The 15,398-nt window shown below is 40.5% G+C and overlaps 1 protein-coding gene across 3 annotated transcripts in view; it reads left to right on the top strand.

Moving 5' to 3' along the window:
- LOC126336279 (uncharacterized) overlaps positions 1–15,398 on the top strand; it is a 183,931-nt gene that overhangs the window by 61,152 nt on the left and 107,381 nt on the right. For all 3 annotated transcript variants that reach the window (XM_049999795.1, XM_049999796.1, XM_049999797.1), the window contains one exon: positions 4,024–4,239. In XM_049999795.1, the coding sequence (XP_049855752.1) occupies positions 4,024–4,239 (216 nt within the window). The remainder of the gene's footprint in view (positions 1–4,023; positions 4,240–15,398) is intronic.

Here is a 15,398-nt window from a genome sequence, read left to right as displayed (position 1 = left end):
CACTGAAAATAAAAATATGAATTTTGCACCATTTATACACCTATATGATAGCAACGTACTGTAAAAATTTCAACATTGATATCTGGCTGTGAACAAAGATATGAATTTTTGAAAATGAGGATCTAATTCACATTACTGTATAACTGATCTTATGGCCTTGCCTATTCATGTGTGATATTGATGGGATATAATCAATTATTATATACAAAAAGTGGTAACATCACAGAAATTAACATTTATATTATTTTGACATACTTAAAATAAATATTTTCATTTAACATCGTTCGAGATGCGACTGTTCCTAAACATGGTGGTGAATGTTAAGGACACTTATTTCATTTCTTCAGACAGCTTCTGTGATATAGAATAAGACTTTCCAGTTGCTGTGGTAAGTTCTAGCACTGACAGTTTCCTTAAAACATTTTTCATTGGTATCCAAGCTTTGTCACTTGTAGATTTCTTGAATGATGTTCTTGGGCCAGTAGGGTGGTAAAAATGCACAAAAACGTCATTGTTTTCCAAACTTATTCTTTCAACCTCTGTAAGCCACCACTGTCCATCATACACACATGCTTCTATGTCATTCATTGTTAAAGACAGAGATTGTAATTTTACTGACACAATGATCCTCATAAATTTCTGTTTCTGATGTTACATAGCATTGAACTAAGTTCTCTGCAATGCCAAGGAATTTGTGGAAATGCTTTGTTCCTTTTAGTGCTATACAATTTCAAATCTAGTTTGGAATGTTGTTTTCATATGCAGATCCACTTCTTCTTTCTTGATCAGAAAAGAGGTAATGCCTTTAATATTATCCTTGCAAAAGACATACCTGTCTTGTTCTGTGAGAATTTGGTCTGTGGTTGGTCTTTGTATGCTGGTTTTACTTACTTCACATTTTGTTGTACCTCCTACTCAATCACATGCATTTTTACCATGGCAAGACGCAAAAAAGTGCCATTCCGCCTCCAGCACAAAGTCTACTTTGTGGCTGCACAGATTTGAAAAATTCTTTTTTTTTTTTTGTTATACTGACTACCACTTCCACCTGAAAAGTATATCAACTTCTCAACCTTGGGAAAATTTTCTTTTAGGTAATTTATTACATGCTTTTGAAACATGTACAGCCATAGTGTTGTGCTCGCAAGTAGTCGCTTAGAATGCATATTGAAGAACTGCAAACTTCATCTTTTTCATTTTTAAAGCAGAGAACTAATAGATGCACTGTTGCTTGGTCATTGACCCAGTGGTACCCTTGTATTGCATCCTGAATCACAAATGTAAAATTTTGTGCAAAATCAGCCAGCACTGTGCATTAAGTTTCGTGAAGTTGTGCTTTTTTTTCCTTCAAAAGCTTGCTTTGTATTTTAGAAACACAGTGGTGACTTGAGTTTTTGTAAGTTATCAATTAAAGATTCCAATTACTCTTCCTGAGGTTTAACCACTGTTATCATTTCTGCCCTGTCAGTTGTGACTCACTGTTTGAAGGTAATACTGTCTGGCATTTCCTTATGATATTCGTGAAACAATTCAATAGCGGTTTCCTTACCAGGGCATTTATTACACAAACTCATCATGCAGTTATAACGGTTAGTGTCACAGACCATTAAATCTAGTATCTCTTTGTAGTTAAGATCACTGAGTTTTGCACCCGCAATCACCAGTTTGACATTTTGGAGATATAAACAAACACATATGGAGTGTCCCCTGTAGGATCCAACCAAAATACACCACTTAGGCCGAAGGTCACAAAATTTTGACCTTCCAATTTTGCATTCAGGAGGAGAATTTATGAAAGCTACATAAAATTCATTTAAATTTGACAGCAGTTTCTGCTTTGTTACTTTAACTCCGTTTGTAACAACTCTTTTGCTATCTTTGTAACCTGGGCACATTCTACTGTTTTCATTGTCTTCAAAAAACTGCTGGATCTTTTTAATTGTTTCTTCACTTATACCTACTCCTTTCTTCTTTCCTAAAACTGGAAGAACGCCTTGCTCTTTCTCTAATTTTCAGGTTAGATTAACTGAATGATGAGAAATGTTGAATTCATGGACTATTTTTTTTCTCTTGACCATGAGTCAGGGAGCAAACTTAAAATTTTAACTGTTTCCTCATTAGATGTCACTGAACATTTAATTTTTAATTTCTCTAAGCTGAAATATTCAGTGTCAGATGACGCTGGTGGTAGGTTTTCTTCGTCTTTAGACATAATGTTTGTATCTGTATTATTAAAGCATGACTCAAAGTCTTTTCTAATTTTGTCTGAAAGCTGTTTTTCGAAGCAGGAGATACGTCTAACTTAGAACAAGCAAAATCCAATATGCTAACAGCTTCCTCATTAGAAATATAAATGTCAGTAACAAGGTTGCATGATTCTGGTTCTGGATTCACAACAGATATTTTTGAGTAACAATTTGGGCACGGGGAATTTCCAGCAATCACATTACATCTCACTTGGGAAGCTGTTTCACTCTCACATAACGAGGACAAATGTTCAAGTTTTAATCCCTCGAACCTATAGTAATAGGCTTTTTATGGACTTTAAATGGATCCCAGTGCTTACTTCCAAAAGTGAGGTTGTAATTCAGAATACATTTCTTCTCATAATACTCCCACACTGATGTTACAGAAGAACTTACTTGAAATTTAAACAAAGTTTGTCTAACTTCATCTAAGTCGTTCACATTTTTCAAGTTTTTTGAAACTAAACTGTAAACTGTTTTGTGACACGGTTCACTTGCTATCTGTCCAACAGAGCACTGTTCATCCATGTTATTGCATTCCAGTATATCTCTCAAAATTAATTACAAATTACACACAGAACAAAGCACATAACACATTTTACACTCTCAATGGAGTATGTACATCCACTCTAAGAGAGGTTTCAGAACAGGCTGACTACAACAATGCCACACCCAGCAATAATGTACTTCTTTGTTGACAATAAATCTAAACATAAATGGGCATACTTATTACCACAGAACAAAAGCGAAAGCTCCTATTATTTGTATTGCATTACTAAAAATAAATAAACTAAATTAATATTGGGTGATAGTGTTAACTATATATGTCACAATTAAATTTGATTACAATGAAAACCATTTAAACAGGCAACAGTCATAAAGTCAGTTGTAGAGTAATGTGAATTATTTCCTAATTTTCAAAAATTCATATCTTTGTTCACAGTCAGATATCAATGTTGAAACTTTACAGTACGTTGCTATCATATAGGTGTACAAATGGTGCTAAAATCATATTTTTATATTCAGTCTCACCTGAGATAACTAACCCCAAACTTAACAAAAAATGAAAATTTTCAAATTTAAAAAATTCATACAAAATTAAGGAAACATTTGTAAGTGTTCTTGCTCTATATGAGGCTAGTAGTGTATGATATCTTACTACAGGAAAAAATAGACTCTCTTAAATCACTCCTTGTTCGTTATTTTTGGACCTAAAAAGTGGATTTCTCAAAATTTGGATACCAAACTTTGGAGGTCATTTAGACTAGTTATTTTTGAATTTAGGGTATTTTGTGTAATAGACAATGTTCTAGAGGACACTTTTCTAAAAACAATCATGTCAGTTGCAATGTAGTAACAACCCAGCGCAGAGATACTCATATTTTTACTAACGTCTCTAAACTGAAACATCATCGTGCGCTTACAAACGAAAATGGGTGCCATTCAATGAAGGTGCAAGATTATTAAAATATTTAAAAATGGTCAAGCAACCATCACTGGACCACTTCATATGGATTGACCCCACATGGCTCGATGAGTTGTTTGCCTGGACCATGTGATTTCTGCTCTATCAGAATCTAAAAGTTGCCCCATTATTTGCAGACTGTTTAAATACTGAAGGAGAATATATTATTGATGACTAAAGTCCCTGTTACGTGTCTCTGTTGTGTTTATTAAACTCATGGGGTAACGCTATGAACTTATGCACCAATCTAATATATATTTATTTATGTCACACTTGTATTGAAAAGCATGTTTTTTTTTTTTTTTTATGTAGGATTGAAACAAGGCAGAAACTGAAAGATCGATCAAAGGAAATTGAGGATCCCCCAGAAGTTCTAACAGAGAAATGTCACACTTTAGCAGAAGCCTTAAGAAATTCACACCACCTTGTTGTATACACCGGAGCAGGCATAAGTACTGCAGCACAAATTCCTGATTATCGAGGAAGCAATGGAATTTGGACACTATTACAGCAAGGAAAAGATATTGGGTAAGTCTTAATAACTTCTCTTTATAAAAGATGAGTGTTATGTTACCAAATTGCACAATGCAGCAAAAGGGCAGCAACTTAAAATACTCTTTCACACCTCCCCCCATCAAGCACTGCACCATCAAGGATATTAGTGAGAAACAGAACACCGTAATTATTTAGTAAACACAGTCGTGTACGTATATGAGATGTTACTTTGTATTTGTGGATAACTGGTTTCGATCTACTAGAGAGACAACCATCAGAGCTACATTCTGTGAAGAGGAATAAAACATATTACTTTACTTACAATCAAAATGGACCGTAATATATAATAATGGAGTAAAAAGGCTCAGCAGGTCTGTCCCTGCTTACATTGAGAACACACTGCTGAAAATAGCTCAGCTGCTGGCAGTTAAATAGCAGAAGCCATGCCCATTGTTTCTGGCATAACATCATTTGTAGCCAGTGGCTTTGAGACTTGATTACTTTGTACGGAAAACTTGTATGAAATGTATAATTATTAGGAATTCGGTCTCTGAGAAAACAACAAAGATTATTTTGATTTTATGAAGAGGAACATTCATGATAAAAGCAACAAAAGAGAAAAAGTCGTTACCCACTGACAGGGGTCATTAAAATGTGGGCTGCCCTCTACAGGATCTTCTGGTAAATGTAATCGTAGCAAAGATGGTCGGGGGGCACACCAGCCTGGTAACCATGGAGACGTTATACATTCTGCCATTAATCAAAGATATTATGGATTCCCATTGGCAAGACGGACCTCAGCTAGAAATGGTGGTGTATCTGAGGAAAGAGGTGTTATCGATAGTTTCTGCAAAGGTAGAACACTAAGTGTTTTGAGACTTGTTCCAATGGTGTCCAAAAAGAAACTTACCAGAGTTGATAGATTGCTGAGAATAATTGAATAGGAAGTTGTTGAAGATGAGAGAAAGTGTCTGAATTTGTATGGCTCGAGCATGGGAGGTTTGGGAGAAGAAACAGAGTTATGTCATAAAAACTAACAAAGTCCCTGATTGCTAGTTACTCAGTCATTAACTCCACCTGTATGATCATTTCTTCTTCTTCTTCCGTATCCAATGCACCAATTATATCATCCCTTCCCAGTAGTTAGCAACGTAGGTTGCTTTTGTCATTGATTTTCAAAATATCATCTTTAGTGCATGTTATAGACATATCTGGGCAAATCATTAGTTGGTCCGAGTCCTGTATTGCTCCGCATTCACATCTATCGCTATCACTGTAGCCACATTTAAATAGGTTTGATTTGCACCCAGTTACTCTAGTGCGCAGTCGGTTTAATGGCCTCCAAGTTGTAAAAGGTAGTTGAAATCCTGCAGATCCCCCCTCAAGTAGTTCCATTGTGGAGAGTGGCACCATTTCTTCCCAAAGAGACAGGCTGCCTTGCGACGGGCTTGGTGGTGAGCTCCTCAGTAGTTTCAATGAAACTCTTGCAGGATTTCAGCCAGACGTGTTGTTTTCGGTGCATATGCATTGAGTGTTGAGGATCATTCTTTTGTTTTGATCTTTCGATCTTGGGGGCTACTTGTCTGCGGATAGTGGGTGGTGCTATGCCTTTAAAAAAAAAAAAAAAAAAAAAAAAAAAAAAAAATGTTGTGTCTGTGGTGCTTAAAAGTAAGCGCTCTGTCCAATGTTACTCCCAGGTATTTTGGGCTGTTTGTATGCTTCAGCTCTTTCTCTTGCCACATGACTTTGAGTTTTGGTTTGGCTTGTTTGTTCCTAAGATGGAAGGCAAATACTTGAGATTCACTAGGGTTTGGTTTGAGATTATTGCCTTCGTAATAGGTAGCAAGTTCTGTTAAGGCTCCAGTGAGATTCTCCTCCACTTGTTCAAAGGTTTTATCTTGTGTGGCCACTGCTGCATCATCGGCATAAATGATCATCCGTGTCTGGTGCCTGATGGGAAGGTCATTCATATAGATGTTAAACAATATTGGAGTCAAGACATTACCCTGTGCAAGTCCATTTTTCTGTGTCCTCCATCGGCTGGTTTTAGATTGTAAGGTTACATAGTAGCTTCTGTTCTGTAGCATGCATCACATAATCAGATATATGTTTGAGGATCATTCGCTCCAGCACTTTAAATAGATGACAAAGCAGTGAGACAGGCCAGACATTTTTAGCTTCAGCTGGGTCTTTCCCTCGTTTCAGTAATGCAACAACCCGAGCTTTCCTCCACAGTTTAGGAATTTGCATTGTTATAATACAGTTAGTCATTAGCTCTAGGATCCATGCTTATACCCTCTGTCCAAAGTGTTTAATTTGCTCAGATCTTAGATCGTCGAGGCCAGCAGCCTTATTGTTTTTCAAATCATTGGGCATCTTGTAGCTCCTGAATAAAGAACAGGTGAGGTAGGAAGCTAATCTCCTCGTTCAGTTTTCTTTTGATTTTGCCATTCCTGATTTTCGTTTTAGTTTTTCCGTTCATGAGCAGTTGGTGAGCTATCTGATCAGTTGTAAATTCACTGTATTTGGTTGTGGTTCTGTTGGGTCATTGTTGAGACTTTTGAGCAGTTTCCATGCCTTCCTACTGCTGTGCTTCATGTCAGGCTCTTGTAGGACGCTTCAGAGATACCAGACATCAGTACCTCACCAGCCTGGATCGTTCCCTCTGAGAAGGGGTCCTTATTGAAAGTTCTTCATACTTTTTCAGAGCTTCCTTGCTGTTATCATTGAGTCCAGCAATATACTGTGTGCGGCACCCTCTAGGTATGCACCATCGAGAGATTTTCTTGACGAGGTCTATAAAAGTTTCATATGATTGTACTTCTGGTTTAAATTCCAAGATCTCCTTATTTATCTAGGTCCTCTGCGAAGAGTTCCCAATGAGCTTTTTTGAAGTTGAAGCGTCTCTTGAAGGGCATTACATCTGTTTTGATTACTGCCGTAATGCAGCTGGTTATTGCTCTGTGTTGCATTCTGGGAATTGGGTCCTCGATTTGCCTTAGAGTTTGCGGGGATACCTTCTTGGAGACAAAGATGTTATCTGGATTATATCCTCGTTTCCATCTTCCGCAGTTAAATGATGCAGGCAACTTTGGGTCATGTATCAATTTCAGTTTAGTCTGGTCTGCCCAGATCTGCAGCATTTCGCCATCGTCTTTTGTCTCTCTATAGCCCCATGCGAGACTGTGACAGTTAAAATCTCCTAGTACAACTTTAATCTACATCTACATCCATACTCCGCAAGCCACCTGATGGTGTGTGGCGGAGGGTACCTTGAGTACCTCTATCAGTTCTCCCTTCTATTCCAGTCTCGTATTGTTTGTGGAAAGAAGGATTGTCAGTATGCTTCTGTGTAGGCTCTAATCTCTCTCATTGTATCCTCATGGTCTCTTCGCGAGATATACGTAGGAGGGAGCAATATACTGATTGACTCTTTGGTGAAGGTATGTTCTCAAAACTTCAACAAAAGCCCATACTTGAACTGCTGAGCATCTCTCCTGCAGAGTCTTCCACTGGAGTTTATCTATCATCTCCGTAATGCCTTCACGATTACCAAATGATCCTGTAATGAAGCGCGCTCTTCTCCATTGTATCTTCTCTCTCTCTCTCTTCCATCAGCCCTATCTGGTATGGATCCCACACTGCTGAGCAGTATACAAGCAGTGGCCGAACAAGTGTACTGTAACATTTCAGTACAATTTTCCATTGTTACAACCTCTCGATATACCACAGCATCATCCGCAAAAGCCTCAGTGAACTTCCGATGTCATCCACAAGGTCATTTATGTATATTGTGAATAGCAACAGTCCTATGACACTCCCCTGCGGCACACCTGAAATCACTCTTACTTCAGAAGACTTCTCTCCATTGAGTATGACATGCTAGTTGGTGGTCTGTGTGTTTCTTGTAACACACAGTTGTTTCATTTGCACGTGTCAGATAATAAAATTTATTTATTTATAGATAAGCCTTCAATATTGCAGGAAGTTGTCATTAGTGATGGTCTTGATAAAGGCCTTTTTTGGGGCTCTTCGGAGAGCTGTTTTGACATCTTTAGTTTTGGTGCTCCGGTGGTCATTGAAACCAAATGGTAAAATTATTGTAGAAGGTTACAGCAGCTAGAATCAACTGTTATCTTAGAAGCTGCATTTTTAAAAAAATAAAATCTTATAAATATGTTTGGAAAGGAACATTGTAGAAATGTATTGCTGCTACATTCAAAGTCAAATATTATGAAAATGAAGTAGTATTAAATGAAAAACATAGGAAAAGTAAAAGAAATATTTGGCAGTGAATGTTACGTTCACAGCTAATTTTGAGAAAATTTTTGTGCGCATATAGAAGCACTATATATAATCAGTACTGAAACCTAATTGTTGGGTATATTGTTATATTAAGAAAATGAGAAGATAGTTGGTAAAGAAAATTGAGAATTCTTAAAATGAAAATGCTCATGGGATAGCATCAACTAAAGACTTTATATAAGGGATTGACAACAATTGCATGTGTGCAGAAGTTGACATACGACTAAAGTATAGTAACTCAATTAGTCGCAAGACCAGTTATCTAAGTGGTGAAATATGTGCTGTTACACATCGCATACAGCTGTGCACATCAGTGCACTGCTTCCAGAATTGGGGGAGGTGCCCTGGCCTTGGTTCAGTGGTGGGTTAATGGCAGAATTTGGTACACCAGCTGTCTTGGATTTGGTTATTTAGGCTGTTTCACACATCCTACTAGGCAAATACCAGGCTGGTTTCCACATTCTACCTCAAATACATGCTAAGCAAACCTTATGATACATTCTCACACTCAAACATAAGACTGGTCACCAACAGATGCAGTTTCCAGTGTGGCCATTGACTTTCAAGATTTCAAGGGTAATATCTATATGTATTGCCAAGCTGCACAATTTTAGGAAGTGTGTGGGTTGAGAGTTCTGTTTGTACATGAAGCCCGTGTTCTTCTATAGCATCTTGAAGGCAGTGTCCTCATTCATCAATTGCTCTGCTATCCCAAAATGTAAATTTCGCATTTGCATCCATTACGAAACTGTCAGTTGTACTGACCCAGTATTTCTGGTGTTTTTAACTTTTCTGTGTGTGGTTGTTTCTCATGACTGTATTGAAAATATTGATTGTGCACCTTGCCTTTGACAGGGAGTTTACTGCAAAAGCCAGCCACTGTGGTCGAGCTGTTTGAGGCACTTCAGTCTGGAATCACACAGCTGCTACGGTCGCAGGTTCGAATCCTGCCTTGCGCGTGGATGTGTGTGATGTCCTTAGGTTAGTTGGGTTTACGTAGTTCTAAGTCTATAGGGGACTGATGACCTCAGATGTTAAGCCCCATAGTTCTTGGAGCCATTTACTGCTAAAAATCTGGCGAAGTCCAATCCTAATCTTGGTGAAGCACTTAAAAATTCCAAATATTTGAGGTTGCTTCGGCTGCTCAGCATGCTTTTCAAAATGGAATTTAAGTGTCAGAAGTAGACAGTGGTCAACTAATGATTTCGTTTCATCACCCTCTGTCTTTGCCTTTATGGTAAGTCTCACCCAAGTCCAAGGGCTTCCAGGCAACTAGTACATGGACCGTTCGGTTCGCCCCTCAGTGTTGAGTGACTCCTTGCATAATGTTAGTAGGCGTGTGAAAGGTGCCTTTCCTCATTGGTGTTGTGACATACTTCACACAATGCGAAGGAATTCCAGTTCTGTCTTGACTTGCAACGGGCATGTCAGAACCAGATTCCTACAGCAGCTGCAGACGCAGAAGAATGTCAACGAGCATCTTGTACCTTTCTGGCTGCGTGCTCAGACGTGCTACAGGAATGACACAGTCAGAACTGCAGAGCAGGCAGCTCTTCTGCTATTGCAAAAGCTCACATCGGAATTGCCTTTGTTTGGCTAGTCCATGGAATTCCAGCTGGAAACCGGCACTGCCATGTCTTTAATCACTGACACTGTGTCGGATTCTGTGTAATTATTCTGTGTGTGCGCTCTCACTGCCACCAACATTTTTGGTGTAGACATCTTATCAGTTTTTTATTCAAAGTAGAGGACCACATCAATTTAGTGGCAGAAACAGTTCCTTTTTCTGATCTTGATGCTCTGTACAGTATTTATAAGGTTATTTTGAACCAGTGTGTGTGTGTGTGTGTGTGCGTGTAATTTTATGGCAACAAAATTTTGCAGAGCTTGCACAACAGTACCAAAGCATTATTTCCACCAATCAGTGGGCAACGCCTGTAATTTTCACCTAAAGAACCAAATGGGTTGTTGCGCACTTGTGCATTTCAGGTCAACCATTAATTCCCAGTTTTATGTTGATCTCTATCTGCTACCCAGAAAAGTTGTTGACTAAACTAACTGGGCCCCACTAGTATTCAAAAGTACATTTAAAGTATGCTTATCTCCAAATGCTGCTCAATGAGGGATCACATTAGTTGCTAGTCGTAAATATGCTGTTTGTCTTGTGGAGGTACAGCACCTTAACTTTGGTGTGAACGTGCCATCTTCTAGAAGTATTTAGAACAGATGATTAAAGATGTTCCACACTGTGTTAATTATTTGGATGATATCATTGTTAGGGGGTCAATGCTTGCGGGATGTCACAAGAATCCTGAATCCCTTTTTATGACTCCAGGAAAATAGCATATGCTGACAGTTGGAAAAGTGCCGAGTCTTTGCTCCCCGCATCAGATACCTGGGGCATATTCTCAAGGTGCATTTACACCTGTACAACTTCCTGAACACTCTTGAGTGCATGTGGCAGTTTCCACACACACACACACACACACACACACACACACACACACACTAGTCTAAAGTCAAGCATGTCTCTGAATTGTGTGCAGGGGCCACTTTATGCAGGTGCAAGAATCTCACCATCCCACATGGGTAGAGAGATGCAATAGTTGTTCACCTGTCTGTGGTTTTCTCCATTTGGAGCTTTGTTTCACTTGTCTTGCTGTTAAGACTCAGTTTTTTGCATGCATACAAATTAGTCTTTGCATTAGCACTTTGGCTGAGTAGTCAAATGAGAAACACATGAAAATTAAACAGTATTATTGTGCATTTCATTTTTTCTGGCTTGTTGATTCCATATACTGTAAAGACAGAGTGGAAGTAAATAACTTTCTAGTTTCTCACAAATAAGAGCAGCCTGGAAATAATGGCAGACCTGAACAAAATAAACCTTTGTTTGTATTTCCAATGAATAAGAGTTGGAGGAGTGATTTTGGGAACCTTTATATGCTAAAACCATCATTTCCTTTATGAGCCACTTTGATTCATAAACAGTTAGTTTCAGTGAGAAAGGATAAAAGATCATTGTAATCTCTAGCAGAAATGTGCATCCATAAACTAATATGTGATTTGCAAATGGAACTGGGAGCATGACATCCACGTCAGGTATTTCTTCTCTATCCACCAGCCAGTGCCTGCATGATGCAGATCCATATGCTGCAGAGACTGCTCCCCTCTATGCTTCACAAACTTTGTCTCCTTACACATCGAGCTTAGTGAAATGATTTTGTCAAAGTAATAAGGTGATGATCAGGCATTTCAACCATATAGTGATGTGGCACTTCAGTTGCGAGTGATACAAAAATATGTATTTGTGATATAAATTGAAGTAGTAATGGTACTTCTTTTTATATAATTTTTTTAAATTTAGAATTGATCATTAAGATTACATGTATTGCAAAATAGATAAAAAGCGTAAGCTAACATTATTTTTGACCTGTCCGTAATAAACATTAAAAGTGTAGCAAATGTTTTGTTCGTAATAGTACGTAGTGTTAGATGGTCCTCAGCCTGCCTTTAGAGAGCACATTTATGTGCAGCCTCACTGGTTTGACAGTACTAGACACCTCACAGGGGCAAATGGAATTGCTTACATACACTTGTTAAGAAAGAGGCGTGCACCTACACGTGTCCCTCTACTTACTTGTGGGACAGGTGGAGACTCATGGTGACAAGGTGCAGAGCATACAGGTGTACACTCACCTTAAGTCACAAAGGTATCATGCCCATTCAGAAACACGTCAACACAATCGTAAAAAAGTTAGTCATTTCTGGGTAAAATCATGTGCCAAGTTTATTCACTGAGTGGTGCGGGCCACACATCCCCTCTATCGGCTGCAAAAGAAGGGCATCAAAATTGTGCGTTTGGCCAAGTGTCAACAGTCTTCTCAGCACCTTAAGGATGGTCTCAAGGTGGCACCATGTCTGATGCCACAGTAGTGAGCCGTGCTGTTGACACAGGTGACTGACATGTTCCAGGACACCATTGCAGCAATTTTGTCCTACAAATTGAGTAAAAAATGTTAAACACTGCGCAGCTAAACTATACACAGTTTGAGGAGCAAGAAGGTGTAACGGTCGTTCATAAGGTCGAGAAATTTTGTGTCTATTCGTACGGCTGGAAATTCACCTGTTGACTGGACACAAACTGTCGATTTTGTTCTTTGGGCATCATTCTAAGTGCTCACATAAGTCAGTACCCCCTCCCTGCAGGGGGCTCACCATTGTTCGTTGAGTGTGTGCTTGGCACCACAGAGCCCCAGCCTTTGCAGCATTGCTTCCTCTTTCTGTGATGCAAACCTACACTTAGACTCTCTCTTCTCTGCGCTGACTTTCCATTGTATGGCACCATTTGGTACAGACCCTGCTTGGACTCCATTTTTGATTATGGCCTTGTTTTCTAGTTTCACTCCCGATGCTATCTTCACCTTCCATTAACGGTAGTAAAGTCCCCATCGTTGGGTTTGACTGGCCAACTTTCCCAAATTTTAAAGAAGTGCATGTCATGCCTGTGCCCTTCCACACTGGCACTCTTCCTTTTTGATGTATTATGCCTGAAACCCAGCGTTTTAAACATCCCCATTGTGGTGAGGTTACCAAGTACCTCCACAACGATAGCTCCCCTGACCGCACAATGATCGCACTGTTGGTGCTGCGCTGCACACTCCCCACTTATGTCATCGAGTATGTTCCGGTCATGACAGGCACAGGGACTCCCGGTTACTGGCCAGGTAGCCATTGCTGTGGCTGTGGAATGGGTGGCACCGTGGTGGATAGTCGCACGTGAAGTGACAAACTTTCTCCCGCTAGTGGTCATGAGGCCTCAGCAGTCTCTTCAAATGGAAAGGCATTGCACATTGCAACAAGATACGATCCCAACACATTTCCTTCCATTGCCACACTGTTGGAGGAATGCAATAGAAACCAACAAGGGCCAAAATCCTCTCCCCAATACCTGATGTGTACCGGGATTGACAGGGATATGTTTTTGGTCACAAAGCCTTTATGATTTGTGAAAACATTGAGGACAGATATAGAGAAGCTGCAACCGTCTCTGAGATGAAGAGCAGTTCACTCCCCATTGAAACATGATCTGTTCAGTCACAGGTGCTGCTCTCTTGTGAATAGTTGGGTGACATTACTGTGACTGTCACTTCTCACGAGAATCTCAGTATGTTCCAGGACATTATCTATCACCACGATCCTCTGCAATCTGGCAATGAGCTGTGGGCCAACATAGCGACTTCATCCATCGTGTCCATAGGGGACCGAGGGGAAACGGAGTTGTTACTGGAGCCTTCGTCTTGGCCTTAGAGTGTGATATGTTGCCGGTCTACCAATGTGATACGAAACACCATTTTCCTCCACCTGTGAGATGCTTCAGGTGTATGGAGCTCAGACATATGTCTTTCCTTTGCACTGCTACCTCTGTCAGCAGGCATTATGGATGTCTGTTGCACGTGAATGTTCCTTGTGTCCCTCCCCCCATCTGTGTAAACTGTAGCAAACTCCACTCTCCCTGCTCACCAGATTTCTCAGTTCTTAAATGTGAGAAGAAAATCCAAGAGTATAATACCCTGGGCAGGCTCACATATCAAGAGGCCAGTAGGCCACAAAAAAGTATGGGCGTCCAGATCCCAGACAAATGACGCAATCTTATGCTAAAGCTACAACGTCATTATTGCCTTCTCTGTTAATGGTGCTTTCCTCTGTAGTGCCTCTTATAGTGGACCCTCAGAACTGCCCATTGACATCTGCCTCCGCCGCCCCCCAGGCAGTTGGGGGGCTCTCAGGCAGTGCACCCACTTTGGGAACTCTGGCTCCCCACCTGCCGAGGCACCAGTCCCCATCCCCTGGCAGGGGGCACTGTTTCCTCCTCCAGTTTCTCTAGCTAGGAAGAGTTCCACAGTTCCTGCTGGTCCTCAGCCAGATGCCAGCCGGTGGCTGAAAGAATCACAGGCTGCTGGCCGTTGAACTTCTCGTTCCTCCTCTGTACCTGAAACCAATACAGGGAAACTCTGTCCACATTTTCCAAGCAGAAAGAAGACTTATTCTAAGACAAAGGAAACTCTGGTGACCCTCATGCCACTGGACTCTGCACGTACTCCTTCTGTGCTGAAGGTTGAAGTCCCGATGGCCCCTGTGGCACCAGACCTCCACAGGCAATGTGCCACAGTACCTGTGTCAGTGGATCCCCTGACATCTCAACTGGTGGCTCTACATGACCGTGGTTCATAACTATTCCCCCCACCCCCACCCCACCCCACCCCTCCTCCACCCCTCCCTGGTCGCTCAGACAGTCTTCTCCTCCAGTGGAATTGTAATGGATTTTTCCACCAATTGGCTGAGCTACAGTAGCTTATAAGCACATACCCTGAATTCTGTATTGCCATCCAGGAAACATGGTTTCTAGCAACTCTGAACCCTACCCTTCGTGGCTACCGAGGTTAGTTTAAGAACCTTACCAACTATAAGAGAGTATCGGGTGGAGTTTGTTGCTATATGCTGGACTCTCTCAGTGGATTGTGAGCATCACATCATACCCTCTTTAATCGGATCTGGAATGAAGGTGAGTTCCCATCTCAGTGGCGAGAAAGCGCGAGAGTTCTGTACTGAAACTGGGTACAAATCCCTTCGAGATGGACAGTTGTTGCCCAACCAGCCTTACCGATGATCTCTGTAAATTGCTCAAATGCATGGTGGGCAAGCGGCTGTGTTGGCTCCTTGAGTCTCGGAGCCTTTTGGCTGTATCTCAGGACAGTTTTCACAAAGGCTGCTCCACTGCCGATAATTTGGTTCACCTAGAGTCCACCATCCGGATGGCCTTCGCATGTCATCAGTACCTCATTGCTGTCTTTTTCGACCTACAGAATGCTTATGGCATGACGTGG

This window comes from Schistocerca gregaria, chromosome 2 (assembly GCF_023897955.1).
Source record: "Schistocerca gregaria isolate iqSchGreg1 chromosome 2, iqSchGreg1.2, whole genome shotgun sequence".
Lineage (NCBI taxonomy): Eukaryota > Metazoa > Arthropoda > Insecta > Orthoptera > Acrididae > Schistocerca > Schistocerca gregaria.
The sequence above is the reverse complement of the archived record's forward strand: the minus strand, read 5'-3'. Positions and strand labels throughout refer to the sequence as shown.